This window comes from Gossypium hirsutum, chromosome A05, assembly GCF_007990345.1.
Source record: "Gossypium hirsutum isolate 1008001.06 chromosome A05, Gossypium_hirsutum_v2.1, whole genome shotgun sequence".
Classification (NCBI taxonomy): domain Eukaryota; kingdom Viridiplantae; phylum Streptophyta; class Magnoliopsida; order Malvales; family Malvaceae; genus Gossypium; species Gossypium hirsutum.
The window spans coordinates 27,456,868-27,481,230 of NC_053428.1; the positions used below are offsets into that span (position 1 = coordinate 27,456,868).

The window sequence follows — 24,363 nt, forward strand, 5'->3', positions numbered from 1 at the left end:
GAAATGAAAATGAGACATTAAAGAAAAAACTGCAATATATAATTTTTAGGGTTATATATAATTGAAAAGTGATAAGCAACATGCTCCAAACTCGACGTGCATTATTCCATGTCCAATGTAGGTGTCATTTATATGAGAACTAGAGTTGTCCATGGTTGGGTTCGGGTCGGGCCCTAATAAAATCCTAGGTCCAGTCTATAGGCTCAGACCTGACTCGAAAAATAGGCTTTAATTTTTGCCTCGACCCACCGGTATTAAAATATTTGATTTTATTTTTATATAAAAAATTAAAAAAATATAATACATCAAAAATACTAAAAACATTAAAAATAAATTAATTTTTTTTCATACTTAAATAACACTAAGATAGGTGTAACTTAATAAGCAAATGCCTCTAAAATAGTAGCAAAATTAATAATAAAACAATAGTTATACAATATCCAAATAATAACAGCAAAATAAAGGAAAGCAACAGCAAAAAATAGATTTTTTTTGCAAAGTCGAGTCGGGTTGGGATGGGGCCCAAAAGACCTTACCCAAGGCTCGACTCGTCTTCTTAACAAGCCTTTTTTTTTTTGCCAAAACCTATTTTGGAGGCCTATATTTTTGACCAAACCCTCCCAGCAGGCCTTCGCGACCTAACATATGGACAAGTCTAATGAAAATCATGTTTCACTTTCTCTTTATTCATCTCTCCATTTTTTTCTTTCCTCCTCCCTTATCGTTTCCTTTTCCAAACTTCTTGTCTCCCGAGCTTACACGTAGGATCAATGTCCACTAGGGGCAAGATTCGGGGGGACTGGTAGGGGCTTCAGTCTTCCTTAAAATGAAAAACTTTTCATTTATGCCTCTTTATAATTTATAAAATATAAATTCATAATAATAAAATTACACTTTTAACCCTAAAATGATAAAAAAATTAATTTAATATTTTAAAAATTATAAAGATATAGACTATTAAAATAATAGAATTATATTTTTACTATCATAAAAATATATAATTTAATTTTAACCTAATAAAAATATTTCTAACTTCCCCGTGGTGTCCACCTTAAACAAAACAAAAGGTTACAATTAAACACGTACATATCTAAAAAAGAGTTCATGGTATGCCATTGGACACATGCAATTCGCTACATGCTTGACAAAAAGCCCAAATCTTCGGCTATAAATAACACGGACTTAACCGAATAACAAAAGAATGGTTTAAGAGTTTCAAGAACCGTTTCCTCCCCCCACCCCCCACACAAGTTAATTAGTCTTAAGAGTTTAAAGCCCAGTCCACTTAACGCAATCACACGTGTGAATTATAGATTATTTAGACTGTCCGTCGGAAGCCTTCGGTAGTAGAATTGGAAGAAAAAGAAGCCACCTTGTGGAAACAGCAGCTGTCGATTGAGGGTTTTCTTTGGTGGAAAAAGCAAAGCCATGGCGATGAACGGTGGTCTTAGATCGGCTTCGAAGTTTCTGACTTCGTCCTCTCAATCACTTCTCCACAAGTCTGGTCAGTGACCCATTAGCTATTTTTTCTCTTGTATTTAACTTTTGTTTGGTAGCTGAGAAAATACGGAAAAGAATGGAAGATGAGCATCTGGGTGCTAGGAATTCTTTTTTTTATTAGCTGAAATCGAGGGTTCATAACTGTTTATGTAGATCTGCTTAATTGGTACTTGTGATTTTTTCTCTTTTTATTCGTTTGTTGCTGATTTATGTTTGTGGAGGTTCTTGATTGCATTAAAATATCATATAATTCTGACATGACTAATCTCTCTACGTATAGATTTGCCCTTCTCTGTATATATGATTTTCAGGGATTGAGTATTGGGTAGATTGATTAACTTTTGAATACCCATGTTTTACGTAGCGAATAAATGAAATTTATGTTACGAGGGTCAAAGTTCTATAATTTTTTATAGGTACTCTTTCTGAAAAGGAAAACCTATGGGAGTTATTGAATAGATTTAGACATGGATCGTGAATTGCTTTATGGTTATAGTATGTCGATTTCTAGGGGTCCTTAAGCAGCATTTGCTTATACATTTTGTTTCTAGAACCTCAATGACTGCTATATGATTTTTGTATCAATTGCAATGACCTTGTTATCTTATTTTATATGGAATGCAATTCCGAGGTGAATAAGGTTGTTGACTTGACGTTTTCATGGTGATATTACTAGGATACTGCACTTGAATTAATTTTTTTATGCTTTTGTTTTTGGTTTGATATCCTAATGGATTGTGTTGGTTATTGAGGAGTCCTCAATTTGTGTGGGCTATTGATGTTACCATAGTACCCTAAACCTTTGAAAGTTAACTTCTTCTTTTTTTGGCTAACTCCTTGATCTGATTTCAGTGACCACTGGCTGTTTTCAGCACAGCAAAAGAAATGTAGAACATACTCGTACATGATATTTGTTTTGACTCTGATATTTAGATGCATTACCCTTTTCCAATTTGTTTTAAGTGTTTCATATTTAGACTCAATAATATATAATTTCAAGGCTGTTTTTGTTTGATATAGCTTTTTACTATAGGCTTATAGGAAGAATTGTACAGATGTCCTTACACCATTTTTGGGTAACTTGGAAATAGTGTTCTGTATCTACTCTCACATGTCTTGAAGTTTATTGGTCTTGTAATTTATAATTGTGTTCTTTTATCCTGTTTGTTCCCTTGAATGGGATTTAGGTGTGCTATTCATTTACAAACATTTGTAGTAGTATGTGCATGTTAAATATGCTGTTGAGGATTTATAGGAGCAACAATAAAAGTGGAATTTGTTTCAAAAAGATGAAAAATGGAGTGAACAAAAGATAGAGTAGATGACCAGATAACCCATGTTCACTAATCATTTAGGGGTTTTAGGCTTTCTTTTAGCTTACTTGTTCCTAACTGGAAGAAGAACAAGGAATTTCCCCTTGAGCATTGTATTCTGCAAAACTGAACGATCCACCAATTTTTCCCAGTTTAAATTGTTAACTTAGTTGATCTCTCCCAAATGCTCTGGCTTTGACAGTGATTCAGAATAAACTGCCATGACTTGTGGTTGGAAGGTCTTCCGATTAGGAGTGGAACACGATTCCATTGATTCTGGAGTATAATTCGGGTTCGAATGAGAATTTTAAAAGATCCTATACATGGATGTTAATATTGCAAAATGGTTGTGTTTGTTTTTGCTTCTTGTCTTATTCCAGAAGCCTCAAATGTCGAAATAAACTTTTTAGGAATTTAGCCTTTGTCCTTTGTGGTAATTATATGTGTAAAACTCAAAAAATGAAGAGCTAAATACGTTGTGGTTGTGGCAGGCAATAGAGGGTTTCATTCAACTGGAGTGAAGAGAATGGGGGGAGGGCATGGGCATGATGAACCGTATTACCTCCATGCTAAACATATGTACAACTTGGATAGGATGAAAAATCAGAAGCTGACAATGTCTCTTGGAGTTTTGACAGCCTTCAGCATTGGTGTGTTTGTTCCTATCTATGCTGTCATTTTCCAGCAGAAAAAGACTGCATCTGGTTGATTTTTATTTTTTATGCTTGCCTTCATGGCATGGTTTGGCTGCCTGCAATAATGGAAGCAACTGCCTTTGTGAATTGTTATCTTCGGCTTTTTGAACTGATGCAGTTTGATGATTATGATGATACTTGCAGGATTTTAGGATTTCTTTTGACAAACACCTGTTGGTAATTACGGGAATTGATTATTTGATAATAATAAAAACATTATATTTGGATTTGCATGGGAAGGTAAGGTAATGTAATTTCTTTTGTCTATACCACAATATTGAAGTTATCCCAAGCGACATTTCTACTCATTTTTTAAAAGGAGAAATAAGTAATGTTTGGTGTTGTGGAGGGTAATTCCATCGTCTGCAAAATGAAATGAAATGGTGTGTTCTGGCCAGTTCGGGTGGTACCGAAACGATGCCAACTACCAAGGTGAAAACACCAAAGTCTGAACTTACTTGGACGGTGGAGGAGAAGCTAGCTAATGTTAATTCACAAGCATTGAATGCAATATTCTTTGCAGTGGATGGACAAGAATTCCAAAGGATATGCAAGTCTACTACTAGTAAGTGGACTTAGGATATTCTCGAGACTGCCTATGGTGGTACAAATATTGTAAAGTAATCCAAGATGCAAATGTTGGCAACCAAGTTTAAGGCCTTCAATATGCAAGAAAATGAAACTATTGGTGAATTCCAAGTAAGTTGTGTGACCTGTCCAGTCAAGCATTTGCCCTTGAAAATGAGTACTCAAACCACAAGCTAGTGAGGAAGGTGCCTAGATCTTTGCCTGAGAGATTCGCGATAAAAGTCACTGTTATTGATAATATGAGAATAGATAAGCTTATTGGATCTCTATAGGCTTTCAAGGTCAAATTGGATAAGTAAAGGAGGAGTAGATCTAAAGGCGATAAGAGCATTGCCTTACAAGTGACAAGAGCAGTTCCAACTGAAGGTATCACTATTATCAAAGAATTGTAAGAGTAGATAGCATTGCTGACTCAAAATTTTTACAGGGCTTTTAAAAAGCAATCCAGTAAGAACAAGAAGTTTGAGGCTATCAGGAACTTTCCCAAAAACAAAAACAAAGATGTGGTAAAGAATCTACCAAGGAGTAGAAGAAGGGCATTCAATGTGATGATTCTAGCCATATATAGGCTGTGTACTAACAGTGTAAAGAAGAAGAAATCCCTATGTGTTACCTAGAGAAATGAGGATTCTTCAAGTGGCTAGTATTTAGATAATACTCATGAGAGGAATTATGTAGCCTTCACTACAAAAGACAATACCGTTGTCTCAACTGACTCTAATACAGATGATGATTCGATTTGAGAATCTAGTGTTAAGTTTCTGTAAACCTACAAGATAATGTTGGAGAAATAAGAACAAATGTGCGATGTCAATGCCAAGTTGGAGGAGGAGAACTCTTGTCTAAAGGAAGGAAACCAATAGCTGATCAAGCAAATGGAGGTAAAAAGCTCTCTTCTAGATGATAAAAATGCTAGCCTTGAGGCATTCAAAAGGGTCTTACATCAACTCAATTGATGCTTGAAAAGTTCAATACAGGTAGTGAGAAATTGGATGAAATCCTTGTAGCCGAAAGAAGAAGCCTTGGGAAAAGAGGTCTAGGATATATTAAGAAGAAGGGAAAGGCTAAGGATTGGAGTCCAACAATCTTTGTCAAAGCCACAATCAACACTAGTTGTGGTGAATGTTCAAATAGGTCTGTTTTAATACATGTTAAAAATAAGGTGAATTCCAAGCACATCATTATTCGTCATTATTGTGGATGCCCGAGCACATTAGGCCAATATACTTTTAAGATGTTACATGATTTGAGATGGAAGCAAGCAGTGACAGGACTAGTGCCAACTGCTCCAACATTGCTTGAGGTTAGAGGTGAATTTGACTCAATTGTTATAATTCTGCATATTGCAACAAGTTTGGTTGCTAGAGTGTACTTAGGAATTCTCATTACTAAACACCATTCCATTGAAAGGTCTGTCAATACTGCTACATCTTCTGGTGTTATTGTAGCTTCATCACATAGGAAATGACACTTATAAGTTTTGGGTTTTGGGTCTCCATTATTCAAACAAAGCATAAACGAATGTTAGTATAAAAATAAATTTCTCACTTTGACTAACGTGATAGAAACCAATATCTTTTAAGTGAGGAATTGTTTTAATTGTTAGGCCATTATATTTTTGCATTATTGTGAAACCCGTCCACTAAAGATTTTTCTAATCTCAATAAGAAGGTAGTCACTATGATATGTTTCAAAATCCAAATATAGAAAAAATTGAGTATGTAGGATAGTATACAATGCAAATGATGAAAGTTTGGGTTTTTATTTTTTGGTGATAAAATAAATAAGTTGGATGTTTTTATAGGTTTTCAGGTTAAAGAATTCTGATAAGACTTTGACGCTCATAAGTGGTAAGGTTAATTTTTAAATTTTCAATATTTTATCACTTGTAAAAAAGTCATTTACAAATTAAGATTTATATTTTTAAATATTTTATTATAATCTCGACACCTATAAATATCAATGTTTGTTTAAATAATACCCGCAGTCGTTACAAAATATATGAATAGTTACAATTTATAGTTTTAAAATTTTGACAAGGACATTTACACCTATGGATGTTGAAGTCCTGCTAACCATTACCCTGATTCCAATTAAGCTAGGAAAACACGGTAGTGCAAGACATATAACGAAATTTGGTGCTCATAAGTATAAAGGTACTTGTAAAAAAAAAAAATTATTACGGGAATTAACTTCTTCGTAAACATATGTTAGTAATTTTAAAGCATTATTGAAATAAAAAAAAATACTAATTATAACATATATATTTTTTAAAACTGAATTATTATGATGAATTACACAAATATAAGAGGAGTTGAGGCACAATACAATAAGAAGATACAAAATTTCTCTAAACTAGATTAGTATGACAAATATTGGTGAATTCAAAGGAGGCAAGGGCCCTTCAACTACATAAGTTATAATGGTGCAATTCATTTTTCGTTCTCTTAGGAAATTAAAAAAATCAATTTAGATTTTAGATTTTTTAGTATAATATTTTTAGTTTTGGGTCTCGATAATTTATATTTTTATTTTGATCTTTAAATATTATTTTTTCTGATTTCACCATTGATGACAAAACTATGAAAGCTGCACAACCCATACTCCACGCAAATTATTCACACTCCCCCAAGATAATACAATATAACTCATCCATTCCACAAAACAACCTACATTTCCATCAAAGCAAAGATAATTTTTTTTTTAAATATTGAACATAAAAAAAGAGCACAATTTACCTTTGATAAGTGTTGCAACAATTCACTGGCAAAACAAGAGCAAAGAAACTTTAGATTTATTATTAAGTTATAGTAAAATATATATTAATACGACTGAAATTTAACTTAGAAAAACTTCTTTTATATACATTTCTAAAAACTCTCTTTAAAGGAGTATTTTTTAGACACGGTATCTTTAATCTGCCTTTTCATCAAAATACTTTCTTTTTTTTTTCTCCATTTCTGTTGATAACACGTATCAACAATATTCAAACCCAATTGAATTATTCATAATTTTCTTCTCCTTGATAAACTAAGTGAAACTAGATTATGCAACTCTTCTGTGAGCTATAGTTAAAATCCTTTGTCTTCCCATTCACATTTTCATTCTCAATTAGAAATTACTCTTAAAAATAGAGATTAATTCAAACCAAAGCATATAGTTTGATATGAAGATGAGACATTGAGAAAAAAACTATCAACTATAATTTATAGGGTTATATAAGGGTAATCAATAATATGATCCAAACTCGCCAATTGATATGCATATATTATATAGAGAGGCAAAGTTAGGAGTTAGCACGAGCTCCGATTCTCCTTAAAATATAAATTTTTTTGTGCTTTTTATAATCGATAAAATTTAAATTAATAATGATAAAATTATACTTTGACCCCTTAAAATTAATAAACAATTGATTTAATTCTTTAAAAATTATAAATATATAAACTATTAAAAATAGTGAAATTACATTTTTACTATCATAACAAATATACAATTTAATTCCAACCCTCTCTAAATTTTTTTGGCAAAATCCGATTCGATTTGAAAAATTCGATAAAAATTTAAAATTTTAATTAAATTGTTTGAGTTATTCGATTTACTCAGATTAACTTGAATAAAAAATTAAAATTTTTAATTTAACTCGAATATAAATTACAAAATTCGAATTATCTGAAAATCTGAATAAGAAAAAAAAATTAAAAGTTAAAAACTTTTAAATTAAAAAATAAAACAACGTCGTTTTAATAAATATTTATTTATTAAGTTAAAAGAAAAATTATTTTATTATTTTATTATTTACTAATTAAATAATATTATATTTCGCCCACTAATTAAATAATAAATCTATGCAAAGCTAACTTTAAGTATAAACAGTAACATTCGTTAAATTAGATTCTTTATAGACAGTCGGCCGGGTAGTAGAATTGAAAGAAAAAGAAGCCACCGCTTTGTGGAAACGGCAGCCGTCGATTGAGTATTTTTTTTTTTGGGTGGAAAAAGAAAAGCCATGGCGTTGAACGGTGGTCTTAGATTGGCTTCGAAGTTTCTGACTTCGTCCTCTCAATCACTTCTCTACAAGTCAGGTCAGTGACCCATTAGCCATTTTTTTTCTTGTATTTACCTTTTGTTTGGTAGCCGAGGAAATGCGGAAAGGAATGGAAGATGAGCATCTGGGTGCTTGGATTTCGTTTTTTTTATTAGCTGAAATCGAGTTTTCATAACTGTTTATGTAGATCTGCGTAATTGGTATTTGTAATTGTTTTTCCTTTTTTTTTTCGTCCGTTGCTGATTTATGTTTGTGGGTTCTTGATTGGATTACAATATCATATGATTTTGACCTGACAAATCTCACTATATATAGATTCGCCCTTATGCTTTTCAGGGATTAAGGATTGGGTAGTTTGATTAACTTTTGAATAACATTTAACGAATAAATGAATTTTTATGTTACGAGGGTGAAAGTTCTATAATTGTATATAAGCACTCTTTCTGAAAAGTAAAACCTAAGGGAGTTCTTGAATAGGTTGACATCGATTATGAATTGCTTTGTGGTCATAGTATGCTGATTTCTACCGGTCTTTAATCAGCATTTGCGTATGCATTTTGTTTCAAGAACTTCAACGACTGCTATATGATTTTTGTATTAATTGCAATGACTTATTTTATGTGGAACGCAATTCCCATGTGAATAACGTTGTAGACTTGACGTTTTCATGGTTACATCTCTAGTAAACTGAATTTGAATTAAATTTTTTATGCTTTTGTTTTTGGTTTGTAATCCTAATGGATTGTGTGGGTTAGAGAGGAGTCCTCCATTCGATGTTACTATATAAACTCCTGCCACTACCGTTGTGCCCTAGCCTATGTTTACATTTGAAATTGGCTGATTTTGCAATTAGATGGCTACGAGGAAGTTTCTATTATTTTTACATGCTGAGATTTTGTTTAAATGATAGAAAAGTTCTTTCTATGTTTTCGAGTATATGAGATGCTTTCTTATTTTGCATTTGTTTGACCTTTGTCTCTTGTGTTTTTATGTGCTCTACCTATGAAAGTTAACTTCCTCCATTTTTCGGCAAACTCATTGATCTAATTATGGTGACCACAGGCTATTTTCAGCACTCTGGTTGAATTGATACTTTGTGTTTCTTCCTCAGCAATAGAAATGTAGAACATACTTGTACATGATATTTGTTTGGACTCTATGATATTTACTTGCTTTACCCTTTTCCAATTTGTTTTAAGTGTTTCATATTTAGACTCAATAACATATATTCTCATAAATAGAAATTTCAGGCTGTTTTTGCTTGATATAGCTTTTACAATAGGCTTATTGGAAGAAGTGTATGGATGGCCTAATGCCATTTTTGGGTAACTTGGAAATAGTTTTTTGTATCTACTCACACATGTCTTGAAGTATATTGGTCTTGTAATTTATAATCGTGTTCTTTTATCCTCGTTTTTTCCTTGATGGGAATTTAGGTGTGCTATAAATTTACAAACATTTGTAGTAGTATGTGCACGTTAAACATGTTGGTGAGGGTTTATAGGAGCAACAATTAAAGTGGCCTTTTTTCAAAAAAAAAAAAAGATGACAATGAAGTGAACGAAAGATCGAGTAAATGAACGGATAAGCCATGTTCACTAATTATTTAGTTGTTTTAGGCTTTCTTTTAGCTTACTTGTTCCTAATTGGAAGGAGAACAAGGTATTTCCCTTTGATCATTGTATTCTGCAAAACTGAACGGTCCACTAATTTTTTCCCATTTTAAATTCTTAACTTAGTTGACCTCTCCCAAATGCTCTGGCTTTGACAGTGATGCAGAACAAACTGCCATGACTTGTGGGTGGAAGGTCTTCCGATTAGGAGTGGAACATGATTCCGTTGATTCTGGAGTATATTTTGGGTTTGAATGAGAATTTTAAAAGATTTTATACTTGGATGATAATATTGCAAATTGGTTATGGGTATAAGTTGTGTTTATTTTTGCTTGTTGGCATATTCCAGAAGCCTCAAATGTTGAAAGGAACTTTTTTAGGGATTTAGCCTTTGTGCTTTTGGGTAATTATATATCTAAAACTAAAAAATGAAGAGCTATATCTGTTGTGCTTCTGGCAGGGAATAGAGGGTTTCATTCAACTGGAGTGAAAAGGATGGGAGGAGGGCATGGGCATGATGAACCATATTACCTCCATGCTAAGCATATGTACAACTTGGATAGGATGAAAAACCAGAAGCTGACAATGTCGCTTGGAGTTTTGACAGCCTTCAGCATTGGCGTGTTTGTTCCCGTCTATGCTGTCATTTTCCAGCAGAAAAAGACTGCATCTGGTTGATTTTTTATGGTTGCCTTCTTGGCATGGTTTGGCTGCCTGCAATAATGGAAGCAACTGCCATTGTGATCTTCAGCTTTTGAACTGATGTAGTTTAATGATTATGATGATACTTGCAGGATTTTAGTATTTCTGTTGGCAATCAACTGTTGGTAATTATGGGAATTGATTATTTGATAATAATAATAAACAATATATTTGATTTTGCATGGGAAGGTGAGGTAAGGGAATTGCTTTTAGGCTTAATGGTAAAAAAAAATTCAGTTAAGCTCTCAAGAAAAGTTAGTACTCAACTGAGCTCTTGTAGCTGAAAAATTAATCAAGTCCTCAATTAAAGTCGACTAATGTTTGAAATAAAGAATAATGTTTAAGCACATGCATGGAATTACAAGGGTGCAGCTTGTCATATTTGAGGTTATCTTACCCCCCTCATTGATTGGGTTGTGGATGGCAATTTCATGAAGCTCATGGGGAATTGAAAGATAACCCTTCAGGGTCTGCAGCTGGTGCTGTGATCAGAGATAGAAATGGTGCATGATTCGCTAAGCTAGGACGAAATGCAAGGTTTTGCTTGGTGAGCTATGGGGTGTGTTCGATTCCTTGATGCTGACGTGGAATATGGGTCAGAGAGCGACAGTTAGGGGCAGCACCTCAGGTTGATCATTTATAAAATTTTAAATTAATATTTTCAAAAATAATAATTTAATATAAAATGGTGAAATTGTGCATTCCAGAGTTATTCTAGGTAGGGAGATAACTTCAATTTTAAAATTCACAACAATGATCCATTTATATATTTTAAAAATTAACAAAGAATTCAGAAATTCCAAATCAGTCTTTTTATTTGTAAAATTTGGATTTTTTTAATGATTTTTCTTTGTTTTGTTTAGAAAATGTTTTGAATATTTTCAAAATCCAAAAAACAAAAAAACCCTTTTTTATTTTTTGTAATCTTTTCCGAAAAAATTGGACCTATTTTGTTAATTTTAAAATTTTTTGAATTTTTTCATAATTCTATATTTGTAGAGCTACTTTCTTCTTCTTTTTTTTTTTTCAAAAATTTGGATATTTTAATCAAAATTTTAAAACGTCTAATATTTCCAAAGTTCTAGAATTTCTCTATATATATTTCAAAAACTTAGAAATTAATATTATTTTCATATATTTTTTGAATATTTCTGAAACTATATATTTTAAAAAATATTTTTATTACCTTAAAAATGTTTTTAGTTTACAAATTATGGAATGAAATAAATAATTAACTCGTTTGATCATCACTAATAAACTAAAATGATACCAAAAAAGTATTATAAACTAAATATATATAACCTCTATAAAATGGACATAGAAATAGCATCGTACATTTAAATTTTTTTTGTCAATTTAGTTAATCTAGTTAAGATAATTGCTTGAATTAGTTAATGCCGTTAAAATTTTCGTTAATCTACTAATGAATTGTTGGTGTGATATTTCTTTTACTTTTGAATAAAGATAGGGATCTCTTTATAATTATTTAAAACTACTTCTTCTTCTTTTTTAGTTATTTGCAACATATCAAAAGTTTTCTCTTTCTCTCTCTCTTTTTTTTTTGTTTGTTTCCTATGAAAAATATAAAAGGAAAATGAGGATGGTTAAGGCTTGCTTGATTTCTTGGAAAATTGAATTCACAATATGAGATTGATTAACCCCATGAGAAATAGCAATGCTAGAAACCACGATAAGAGAAACGATAACGAGAATGTCAAGTTGAGGGTGAGAGTGGGGTTGAGTTGTTTTAAAAGAGTCAAAACTATCACCATTTTCCTCTGTTATTTTTATTAGGAAACAAACAAGAAAGAAAAAGATTACTTACAAACTTTAGTTTTATGTTGCAAATAAACCCCCAAAAAAAGTGTTTTGGACTAATTACATAGAGGTTCCTAACTTAAGTCAAAAGTAAAAAAAAAAAAAGTCACGTTAGCAATTTGTTAATGAATTAACCGAATTTTTAATGGCAGTGACCAATTCGAGTAGTTATTTTAATTAGAGTAACTGAATTAACAAAAAAAAATAGAGTCACCAAAATAGGAACGATGCTATTTTATAGTGACTTGCGATGTAGTTTACCTAAAAATAGAATAAACTAAATATACTAAAAAATCTATAACACGCATATGTGTGTGGAAACCATAGAATTAAAATATAGATGCATGTTTAAAATTAAAATACAATAATTAATGAAACGTATGATTTGAAATTAATTAATAATAACACATTAAATATATACGATATTAAAATAAAAAAATAGATTAAATTACGGTTACAATCGAATTTAAACACATAAACACATCATATTAATCATACTAAATGCATTGCACTTGTTTATCATGATGTTGCCATTAGAGTCGAATTAACTTGTGTCACTAACTCAATTAATAACATTATTTTTTTATAATTGATAGTAAGAAATTGAGTTACTTTAGATCGAACTAGACTCTCATACCTATAAGATAATGTTTTTGTCATTATTTTGATCAATTAACAGCACGAAAATGATAAATTGTACATATTAAAATAAAAATATATAAAATGTAATAAAATAAAATTTTGATTGAATAACAAATTTAAAATATAATGCAGATTACAGCTTTAAAAGTATATAGTGATTGATGATGCATGGACTCTGTCGTCTCCGAAAACAGTGACAAACAAACGGAGATTCGAAAATAATTGTGATAAAACCAAAAAACAAAAATAAAATAAACAATGAAAAACACACGCACGAACGATGATTATGATGATATCGTGAACTGATTTCAATTTTTTTTTTCATTTTAATCTGACCCCAAAGAAAACATCTTTCCTTCGCAACCATTTGAGATCAGACATTCAGCTGCCTTGCTTTAAGGTACAATTAAGAATTCTTTTTTGGTCGTGTTATTTTTCCCTTACAAATGTGTTGCGTTGCATGTTGTTTTTGCTTATGTTGATAAATTTCGAGTTCTGTTGTTTCTATATGTTTTGAATCATATTGGGATCTCTATCAAGTCCTTTCCCGTGTTTTTTTTTATTTTTTATTCTTGTAATGTTTGTATTCGTAGCGTTTGTTCATTGAACAATGGATGCGAAACCACCCAAGAGGAGGACAGCTATAGAGAATGGGGAGACAGGGGAAGACTTGGTGCTCGCAACTTTGATTGGAAATGGTGACGATTTAGGTCCCCTCGTTAGACATGCCTTTGAAATGGGGCGGCCGGAGCCGCTGGTTCAGCAACTGAAGCATCTCATGAAGAAGAAAGAAGTGGAGATCGAGGAGCTCTGCAAGACTCACTATGAGGAATTCATTCGTGCCGTGGATGAGCTCCGGGGCGTCTTGGTCGATGCTGAAGAGCTCAAAAGCGACCTCGCCAGCGATAATTTCAGGCTGCAAGAGGTAGGGAGTGCCTTGCTGCTCAAACTTGAAGAGCTTCTTGAATCTTATTCCATTAAGAAAAGTGTCACCGAGGCGATTAAAATGTCCAAGATTTGCATTGAAGTGTTGCAGCTTTGTGTTAAATGCAACACTCACCTTTCAGCAGGCCAGTTTTACCTTGCTTTAAAAGCTGTGGATTTGATCGAGAAGAACTACTTGAAGAACATCCCTGTGAATAAAATCAAGATTGTTATAGAAAAAGCCATTCCTATAATCAAAGCACATGTTGAGAAGAAAGTGACTACACATTTTAATGAGTGGCTGGTTCACATCAGGAGTTCTGCTAAGAATATTGGACAAACCGCAATAGGCCATGCCGCATCGGCTCGCCAGAGAGAGGAGGAAACACTCGAACGACAGAGAAAAGCCGAGGAAATGAACATGTACGGGATGGAGTTTGTTTATACTTTAGATGAAGAAGTTTCCGAGGAATCTCCTTTGAAGTTTGATCTCACGCCTCTTCATCGCTCGTATCACATCCATGCCTGCCTTGGACTCCAAGAGCAGTTTCGCGAATATTACTACAAGAATCGAATGTTGCAGCTCACTTCGGACTTGCAAATCTCTTCCTCGCAAGCATTTGTCGAATCGCATCATGTTTATCTCGCTCAAATTGCAGGTTACTTCATTGTGGAAGATAGGGTGTTAAGGACCTCGGGAGGTTTGTTGTCGGATGAACAAGTCGAGACAATGTGGGAAACAACTGTGGCTAAAGTGACATCGGTTTTGGAAACACAGTTTTCTCTAATGCGTTCTGCAACACACCTTCTCTTGGTGAAGGACTATATCACTCTTCTTGGGGCAGCTCTTACACAGTATGGCTACAAGGTGGGTTCGATTCTCGAGGTATTAGACAAGAGCCGAGACAAATACCATGACCTTCTTCTCGAAGAGTGTCGCCAGCAGATTTCTAACATCTTTTCAGATGATACCTGTGAGCAGATGGTAATGAAGAAGGATGCAGACTATGAAAGTAATGTTCTGGCATTTCATCTTCAGGCTTCAGATATAATGCCGGCTTTTCCGTACATTGCCCCATTCTCCTCTATGGTGCCTGATTCATGTCGTGTCGTTCGATCATTTATCAAAGGCTCCGTCGATTACTTGTCTCATGGAGTGAATTGTAACTTTTATGATACAGTGAGGAAGTATTTAGACAAGCTCTTGATTGATGTGCTTAATGAAGTTATCATTAATAAAGTTCATAGCACTGGCCTTGGTGAGTCTCAAGCCATGCAGATTGCTGCAAATATATCGTACCTTGAAGGAGCTTGTGACTTTTTTGTACAACATGCGGCCCAACTGTGCGGGATTCCAGTTCGGGCGGTCGAGAGGCCTCGAGCTGGTTTGACAGCCCAGGCAATCTTAAAGACATCAAGGGATGAAGCTTATCTGGCTCTCCTGAATCTGGTACATAGTAAGTTGGAAGAGTTCATGGCACTCACAGAAAACATAAACTGGACATCAGAAGAGTTAGCCCAAAACAAAAACGACTATATGAACGAGGTGGTTTTTTACCTTGAGACACTGTTATCGAAAGCACAACAAATCCTACCGCTGGATGCTTTATATAAGGTTGGGAGTGGCGCTCTCGAGCATATATCCAATTCCATAGTTGCAGCATTTCTCAGTGACAGCGTGAAGAGGTTCAACGCCAATGCGGTGATTGTAATCAACAACGATCTCAAGATGCTAGAGAATTTCGCGGATGAGAGGTTCGAAAGCACGGGGCTAAAGGAGGTATACAAGGATGGTAGTTTCCGTGGTTGCTTGATTGAAGCTCGACAGTTGATAAACCTATTGTCTAGCAGCCAGCCAGAGAATTTCATGAATCCTGTAATACGGCAGAAAAATTACAATGCCTTGGATTACAAGAAAGTGGGTATCATCTGTGATAAATTCAAGGATTCAGCTGATGGCATCTTTGGAAGCCTTTCTAACAGAAACACTAAAACAAATTCACGCAAGAAATCCATGGACGTCCTCAAGAAAAGATTGAAAGACTTCAATTGACAAAAATTAGGATTTAAAATGATGCTTGCGTGCATTACAAGGGTAAGAAGCCCTTCCTATTTCTATTCTACCTTTTTCTTTAAAATTGGGTTTCAAAATGTTGTTTGCGTACATTACAAGGCGGAGAAGCTCTTGCTATTTCTATTTCATCCTTCAAAAGAAGTATTATTATGTTATGCAGCATCAGAGTTTTTTTTTTTTTCAATCCAACATCAGACCTTATGAAATATTTAAATGTCTTTCATATCGTTTTTAACTTTATTTTTTATTATTTATAATCAAATTTAAAATATAAGAATTTATTAAGTGTGTGCTATTAAAGCCAAGCATTATATTCAAATTCATTCGTTTGATTATTAATCACGTTTTGATTGCACTACCATTTATAGGATATTATAAAACTATATCTCAATTTAATTAAATTTGTATCACGAGTTAATTATATACCAATTAAGTTAAAAAAAATTAAAATCATTTTTTAAGAAAATAATAATTATTTTTTTTTGTCCTTCAATATTGTTATATACAATTTATAAAGACAAAATAACTATTATTGAAAATTTTACATGACCACTTTATCTATATTTGTACTATTATTTAAGTAATTAACTAAATTGATGTGACACGATTTTAACTCAATAGAGAAATTATTATAATTTTTTATAAAATAGTAAATTTTTTTGTTTTTTATATGAGTGTAGCATCGTAATTTTATTATTGAATAAGATATAATATCAATGTCAATCGAGTTAAGACTCAATCAACAAAATATCAAACATAATTAAATTATCATAATTTTTATTATTTTTATTTCAACCTCAATTTTTATAAACACATTTATTACATATCATCGTATATAAAATATAAAATATAAATTCTTATAGTACCTTAATGAAATTTTAATTTTGGCCTTTTTGGTAAGAGCAAAAATGAATGAGTGAAAAAAAAAAGAGGCCATCCCATGCGGTGCAATGCTCTCTTTGAACAACGCCATAAAGCTCAAGGCCAAGGCGCCTCTTCTGCTGCATTCCTTCACTCTACCCACCACCAAAATCACCCTAGTGTTTCGCAGCGTTTCAACTCCCTTAAATGAAACTGCCCTATCCCTAAATACCACCACACCCAATACCATACCCTTTCTTCCCTCGCCGTTTCTTCGCTGCCGAGCAGCCATGACGACCGCGGCCTGCGTTCAAGTCAAAGAGCAAATTGAGTTGACAGAGACGGAGAAGAAGATTTTCGATAGGCTTTTGAACACCCTTCGTCATTTCAATCTCCAAACTCAGCTTCGAGTTGCTGGTGGATGGGTTCGCGATAAGGTGATTTTACTCATATTTTGAACTACTTACTGTTTTTTTTTATGGCTAATGTGAGTAGTATTCAGTGTTCAAAAGGAAATTTAACAAATGAAAGAGAATAAATGGGAATTTTATGGTATTATGAAATCCCAATAGATGAAATAAATTTTTTGGAGTAAAATACAGTTTGATATCATCTAGTTTTGAGTTTCTAGCTAAGGGTTGCTCTTTTTCTTTGAAATCTAGTTGAATATACTGCTACTTAGATAACTGCTTTGCTAGAATCTTGATTTAAGATTATTAGGCTGTAAAATTGAATGGTGGAAAGTGAGGATGTGCCTATAGGTTAAGAATTGGATGCTGTTGTAATTCGTGAGTCAGTAAAGCATTGTAAATGGAGGATAGCTGATTACTATTTTTCAATATGAATTAGCCACTCATAATAAATGCTGAGGATTTCCATTTATTATAAGCATCAGAAGGAATTGAGATGGAAGGAATTAAGGCCAGTGGTAAGGCAAAAAAAAAAAAAAAAAAGAGTGTGATTTTGACTGTATATTTTAATTTATCTGTTTTGCTGTATTATAATCTTTCGAGAATTCTGTTTCAATGTATCCTTATTGTACCATAGCTCATAAGTTGCTTCCTCTGTATGATTGCTTCATGCATGGCTTCTGATGTTTCTATAGATTTTTATTAGTGGCAGGTAGCTAATGTTGGGTTTAATTTCCTTTACAGCTTCTTGGCAAAGAATGTTATGACATTGATATTGCACTTGACAACATGTTGGGCAGTGAATTTGTTGATAAGGTTCAGGAATACTTGTCAACTACAGGGGAAGTTGCACAGGGCCTTGCTGTGATTCCAAGGTACATCATTCATTGTACAATGCATGGCATCTTTTTAATGCCTTTTACTAGCTGAGGCAATAAACATGAGACTGTTATTTTATACAGTTTTAACTTGCTTCCTTTTGTTTTCCAACCTCATTTGGATAGCATTTTTATATCAAAATTTGCAACTTTTGGAATGGTACAACTTCATCTGGATAGTGTATGGCCTGTATAATATGCATTGTAGTTTGTAACTTTTATTTGCCTAATAAACTTCTTGTCTTTGTTGGCTTCCCCTGATATAATTATATATTGAATCCTAATTTTTGTTTTTTTGTTTATAATTTTTTGTATTATTTCCGGCCATTATACAGTTTAATTTCATTTTGCAGTAATCCTGAGCAATCTAAGCACTTAGAAACTGCAAGGATGCGCCTTTTTGATTTATGGATTGATTTTGTGAACTTGAGGTGTGAAGATTATAGTGAGAACAGCCGCATCCCTACAATGGTAAAAAATATTTTAGCAAGTTCATTGTCAGGATAAGTAATAATCTCTCATAATTAGTTCATAATGTGCTCTCTATTGAATATTACGTTTCCTAACTGTTGCATTCATAAGTTTTATTTTTCACTCATGTCTTGAATTAGAAATTTGGCACTGCTGAGGAGGATGCATATAGAAGAGATTTGACCATTAATAGGTAAGTTTCTTTGCTCTTAATCACATGTTATAGCTAGGAATTGATCATTATACTTCTATGGATAATTTAGCAGTTTAGCTTTCAGAGAATGAGTAATACAATAGTATTTCTGTGAACTCTTTTTGTCTTTTATCTTCCTTGATATTATTTGTTGAGCACTAGGAATTAATGGAGTTTTCTTTTCATTTTTGAGCTTGTTCTACAATATTAACACCAACTTAGTTGAAGACTTCACTAAAAGAGGTAATGCCTTCTTTCTCCTGATTTTACTTTTTCGACGATTCCACATATTTGTAGGTTGCTGTCATGTTTCATTTTTGTTCCTTTTCATGTAACAAACTACAGGGCTTGAGGATCTAAAATTTGGAAGGATAGTGACTCCATTACCCCCAAAGGCTACATTTTTGGATGATCCCCTACGGGTTCTTCGAGCTATTCGTTTTGGTACTTGCTTCCATATTTCCTTTAGTGTCCTTCACTCTTGATAGTTTTATCATGGAGGGAATAATATCTTTCATTCTTGTGCTCTTTTTCTTCTTAAATGAAGTTTATTAGCATTGTAATTTATAACCATGAATGCAGCATGGAAGAATTTGGAGTGGGAGACATGGAAATTCCAAGTCTTAAGCAGAGAAACTATAGAAAAAGTGTTGTGCTGCTGAATGAAGGCTTCTGAACTATACTTGAACGGCTGTCTTAGTACCATTTATAAACAAAATAAAGAAAATAAAAATAAGAAGAATGTATGAAATGCTTGGGTTCTGAGTCTTTTGCAAAGCAGGCTAACTTTCTAATGCTACTTGCAACTTCCTTGTGCCATCAACTCTGCATGGTTACCGATTTTCTTGTTGATTGACCTCTGAATATACGAACACAAACCTAGATGCCTTATATAATTTTTTTTCATTGATTAGGTGCACGGTTTGATTTCACACTGGATGAAGAATTAAAGAAAGCTGCTGCTTGCGATGATGTCAAAACAGCTCTTGCAGCTAAAATTAGCAGAGAGCGCATTGGAACTGAAGTATGTTATTTCATGCATAGCATTGTTGCTTCTCCATATGAAATTATATTTTTTTGGATATTCATGGTAATTTGTTCGTAGGTGATTCTCTACTATTCTATGTACCTTGTTGAACTTACTACTTGTTCCTTTTGCATGTTGCTTGTCTTCCATGCAGATTGATCTCATGATCTCTGGAAACCAACCTGTTAAAGCAATCGACTACATTTGTGATTTGACATTATTTTGGGTTGTCTTCAGTTTCCCTCCAAAGGTTGAGCCTGCTGTGTCAGAAGAATGCTATAGGTTTGTTAGTAATTTAATAAATGTTATTTGCAATTCATTCTAGGCTTAGTGTTTTCTTAATATTATCTTTACCTTTTAATGAAACACAAGTTTATATTAACTTCATAAATCCATGCTTAATAGCCAAATAAAATCATACCAGTTAGCTTTTAAGAATCAATTGGAGAAGTGCACCAAAATGGTCGCAATTTGCCATTTTGAATAATTTTCTCTTTTGCATCCGCATGATATATATAGCTATCTTTTCTTGCATGATACACATTGACTTTTATTTTCTAAATTTTAACATTTAGATTATTCTATATAATTTCAACAACTGAATTTCAAGAGTCTTTAAGTGAGGCTGCCAAGGCAATTTGGGGGAAAGTACAATGACAATAGATCATCCATCATTATGTTAGTAGTTAATGTTTCCATATGGCAAAGTTCTTGTTTTACATGATTCCTATGTTATCAGAACTCTTCACTTAACATACTTATGGTGGATGTATGTCAAACACCTCAAATTGACAAAATATTAAGTTGCACTTCTCTAAATATTAGGAAAAAACAGACTAAATGATTGAAGGTAATTATGACAGACATAAATATAATTAAGTTGTGCTTCTCTAAATCTAGGGGGAAAAACATAAAATGTAATTGAAGTACTTGTGACAGACATAGTACGTGTTCATGACTGTTCCTTGTCCATGCAATATAGCTTGATTTTGGCCTTTGGCTGGTGCTTGCTTTATCTGTTGTTGGTTAGGGGTGGGGTGGAAGCTGGCATTTGTGGATATTGTTTTCAGTGGGCCAGAAGAATGCTTAAGTGTACTGAGAATTCTTTTTGAAATTTCTGATTTCGTACTCATGTATTGTTCCTTTTACAATTATACAGGCTTTCTGCTGCTTATTTGGATGCTTCATGGAAACTTATTCAACTTATTGGATGCTCCAACTTTGATGTGAGTAATGAGAGTGTAAAAGAATTTTTTTTATTCTCTCCTCAAGTGGCTTCTATTACCCTCATTTGACACCAGTTTCAGTTCTTATTTGCTCTATTTTCTCCATGTATGTGTTCTCTTGTTATCTTCTGAATCATGGCATGTGAATTTGTAGGATGAACAGAGAAGGCTCTGTTTGTACTCTGCTTTATTTCTTCCATTACGCAGTGCCGCATACAAGGATCGTAAAGATAAAAAGGTACCCATTCTATTCTTTTCATAAGCTTCTATGTATGAAGGCACATAAAGTTTTTAACCTTTTTTCTGTTATTTAGGTAGCATTGTGCTGTAATCTGATAGGGTTTGATGTGTATACATATAAAGAAATTGTTCTTTTCTCCTACATATTAAATATTTACACTTGCTTAAAAGTTTTTGTTGAACTGGATCTGGATTTTGATGGGTTCAACCTATTCTTCATCCCACTTGGTTTTATTTCAAACTTTTTTGTCTATGATAAATCCAAGAGCTACTGTCATGCACTAAACCTGTATAACTTGACTGCAGATTCCTGTAGTCAATTACATTTTCCGGGATTCTCTTAAGCGAAAAGCCAGTGATGCTGACACAGTGAGTCTAGATTTTCTCCTGATTTCTTGACACATTCTTTGTTGTTGTTAGGATTGACTTATTATAAGTTGAATTGGCAGCCTTCTTGTATCATTAATTATAATTCTCTTTGCTTTGTAGGTCATGAACATCCACAAGTCACTGGAGAAATTCTTATCCTTGATTACTTCTCTTTTATCAAATGAGGATATCCAACTCACTGAGGTTGACTGGGGAAGAGAATTTGATGATGTCCCTTTTACTTCAAAACTGCGTGTATTGACAGGTTTCTGTTTTAAGATTTTCCGTGTATAATTGTTGTCTCCAAACATAGACTTGCCCGAATAATTCATTCTAAGTTATTTCTTAAGAAAGCTGACCTTTCATTATATAACCATATAGTGAGAATTTATATATTGTATTATATCTAGCACTATAATCATATTTGTGAGCAATAGCAGTGTTTGTATAATATGAAACATCAAACTGGATAAAGCATTGGCTCACTTGTATAGAAACTAGAACTTCTGGAATTGGAGGCTGGAGTGTTCCATGAGAAGGATGCTACTAGACATACATTCTAGAATTGGAATCATGAGCAGTTTGAATGCGCAATCATTCTCCTTTGATTCTAGCTATTGGGATATTTATGCTTTCTTATAATTAGTTGTTTGTATTGAACTTTTTGCTCAGCTTTATAGGTTTTACTCTATCAACCTGACTTCTTTTCACTGTAAAACAGTTCAACAATTAGAGTGTTCTTGGATTTTTTGGTAATTTATTATTCTTATATATGCAGGGTTTCTGCTTAGAGAAATTAAAGATTTTTGGCGGGTTGCTTTGTTGATCTCTACATTGCTATATCCCACCGGTACTGAGTGCAGTCAGGACATTATAGACAAACACTTTCAACTGGACAAGAGAAAAAACATCTTTGTGTCAGTCGACAATGCCATTGTTAAATTAGGTATCAGCATTCTCTTTTTCCTATTTATATGCTTTATGTTTAATCGTTGCAATATCTCCTATTCCCGGTCTCATTAATTACAGGAGTTAAACAATTTAGTTTCAAATTGTTCATATGAATTCTTAACTTAGTTTCAAATTGTTCATATGAATTCTTAACTTTGACATAGATATTGTTCTTAGTGTTTTTTAGTGAACAAATTTACAGCGTTTCTTGCCTTGCTTCTCCTCATGTAGTTCTTACTTCCCTGATTTTGTTTTGACTTAGAAATGATTACAAGACCTAATTTACAGCGCTTCTCCCCCTGCTTCTCCTCATGTAGTTCTTACTTCCCTGATTTTGTTTTGACTTAGTAATGATTACATGACCTAATGTTTGGTTGCTGACTAATTGAGCTTTGTATGACAAGATACTTGTATGCTCTTTACCCTAGCCCTTGGGCATTATTACATTAAAACTGTTTCAGTGCTTCCTTACCTGATAAATCTACTTCAGACCTCTAGTGTACCATCAATCTATCAGATTTGAGGCAAAGCCTAGAAAATCAACTTCTGATGTAGTAATCGGAAGTTGTTTCTCTCTGAGGCGGTGAGGCACTGAACACTCCCCTCCCCCCCCCCCAAAAAAAAGAAAAAAAAAAAGAAGCTAAACCAAGAAAATGATGGAGTTTTTAATCAGAAACACCAGTCCTCTCATTTACAAACACATTCTCAAATGTTATGAAGAATTAGTTCAAGCTCAAGAAAAATGAATACTAAGATGCTATTTTCATAGGTTTATGGTAAATATAAAGAAAATTTCTAAGATTTTCTTTACAAATGTCAAACTGCAAAAATATTCTTGCATTGTCATCCAAACAGCCGGGAGAGGGTTTAATTTTTTTCATTTATAAATTAATTTCCATAGTCCAAGAACTCCCTCTATATATTTTCTGATGTCTAATGGTTAATTAATTTGGTCAGGCTGGATTTTGAGCATCTGATTCTCAGTTTTTGCATGAATGCAGGTCTTGAGAAAGTTTGGGATTTAAAACCATTGGTTAATGGGAAGGATATCATGAATGTTTTGCAGCTTAAAGTTGGAGGGCCACTTGTTAGGGAATGGGTAGAGCCTATTCAGCTGCCCTCTAATATATGTATATATATCTAGAACATGAATTTCTAATCTGTTCTTTCATTGGCAGCAACAAAAGGCTCTCTCATGGCAGCTGGCACACCCTTCTGGGACTGCGGAGGAATGTCTTGATTGGATGAAGGAAACACATTCGAAGCGCATAAAGATGGAGTAAGTAACTGACCAATCATTCACCGTTTCCCTCAGTACAAGAATGGCTGGTAAACTTTTTCTGATGATACACTGTTCTGGATGTTTTGGGACCTCGATTACCATCCAACAAACTCTCATTTTCCACAAAGGAAAAAAGAATAGTTAGACCTGAAGTTATGTTGCTCCAAAATGATGCATCTGTCATGGATTCTAGGATGATATTTGTATCTTTATTAGTCTGTACATAAAGATTAGATCCATAAGCAATTTATTTATGCTTCATTTTATTGTCATTTTTAAGCTAGGTTACCTGAATTATTCATTTTAATTATTAGCGTTGGACACAGATTCCGACAGGTTGAAGTATCTAGGCAGTCTCTGTTATATGACTAAATGCAGTTCAAGTCCTACCGTGCTATACAAATAAGTACCTTAATCTTTATGCACTTAATATTGGTGCAAACAAGTAAAACCGTCTAAATGTTGATGCAGATACATTGAAATTTACAATATGGAATTGTAGATGGAACCAAAGTAGCAAAAGAAATTTTTTTCACTATCA

At 33.3% G+C, this 24,363-nt stretch overlaps 4 protein-coding genes across 4 annotated transcripts; all 4 read left to right on the plus strand.

Annotated features, from left to right (window-relative positions):
- Nucleotides 1-1,195: 1,195 nt before the first annotated feature.
- Nucleotides 1,196-3,741, plus strand: LOC107959539 (uncharacterized). Its single transcript, XM_016895615.2, has 2 exons — nucleotides 1,196-1,504; nucleotides 3,305-3,741. Exons 1-2 carry the CDS (start codon nucleotides 1,429-1,431, stop codon nucleotides 3,520-3,522), a joined length of 294 nt encoding a protein of 97 aa, XP_016751104.1. The 5' UTR covers nucleotides 1,196-1,428; the 3' UTR covers nucleotides 3,523-3,741.
- A 4,204-nt stretch (nucleotides 3,742-7,945) lies between these two features.
- Nucleotides 7,946-10,638, plus strand: LOC107959538 (uncharacterized). The gene is made up of 2 exons (XM_016895614.2): nucleotides 7,946-8,178; nucleotides 10,215-10,638. The coding sequence occupies exons 1-2, from the start codon at nucleotides 8,103-8,105 to the stop codon at nucleotides 10,430-10,432; spliced, it is 294 nt and encodes a 97-aa protein (XP_016751103.1). The 5' UTR covers nucleotides 7,946-8,102; the 3' UTR covers nucleotides 10,433-10,638.
- A 2,465-nt stretch (nucleotides 10,639-13,103) lies between these two features.
- LOC107959537 (exocyst complex component SEC15A) lies at nucleotides 13,104-16,073 on the plus strand. Its single transcript, XM_016895612.2, has 2 exons — nucleotides 13,104-13,316; nucleotides 13,510-16,073. Exon 2 carries the CDS (start codon nucleotides 13,527-13,529, stop codon nucleotides 15,891-15,893), a length of 2,367 nt encoding a protein of 788 aa, XP_016751101.1. The 5' UTR covers nucleotides 13,104-13,316; nucleotides 13,510-13,526; the 3' UTR covers nucleotides 15,894-16,073.
- A 705-nt stretch (nucleotides 16,074-16,778) lies between these two features.
- Nucleotides 16,779-24,209, plus strand: LOC107959536 (tRNA nucleotidyltransferase cca2). The gene is made up of 15 exons (XM_016895611.2): nucleotides 16,779-17,212; nucleotides 17,930-18,060; nucleotides 18,417-18,534; nucleotides 18,675-18,727; nucleotides 18,921-18,970; nucleotides 19,073-19,171; nucleotides 19,642-19,751; nucleotides 19,909-20,036; nucleotides 20,914-20,980; nucleotides 21,135-21,218; nucleotides 21,527-21,589; nucleotides 21,710-21,854; nucleotides 22,368-22,535; nucleotides 23,542-23,639; nucleotides 23,719-24,209. Exons 1-15 carry the CDS (start codon nucleotides 16,865-16,867, stop codon nucleotides 23,821-23,823), a joined length of 1,767 nt encoding a protein of 588 aa, XP_016751100.2. The 5' UTR covers nucleotides 16,779-16,864; the 3' UTR covers nucleotides 23,824-24,209.
- Nucleotides 24,210-24,363: the final 154 nt, after the last annotated feature.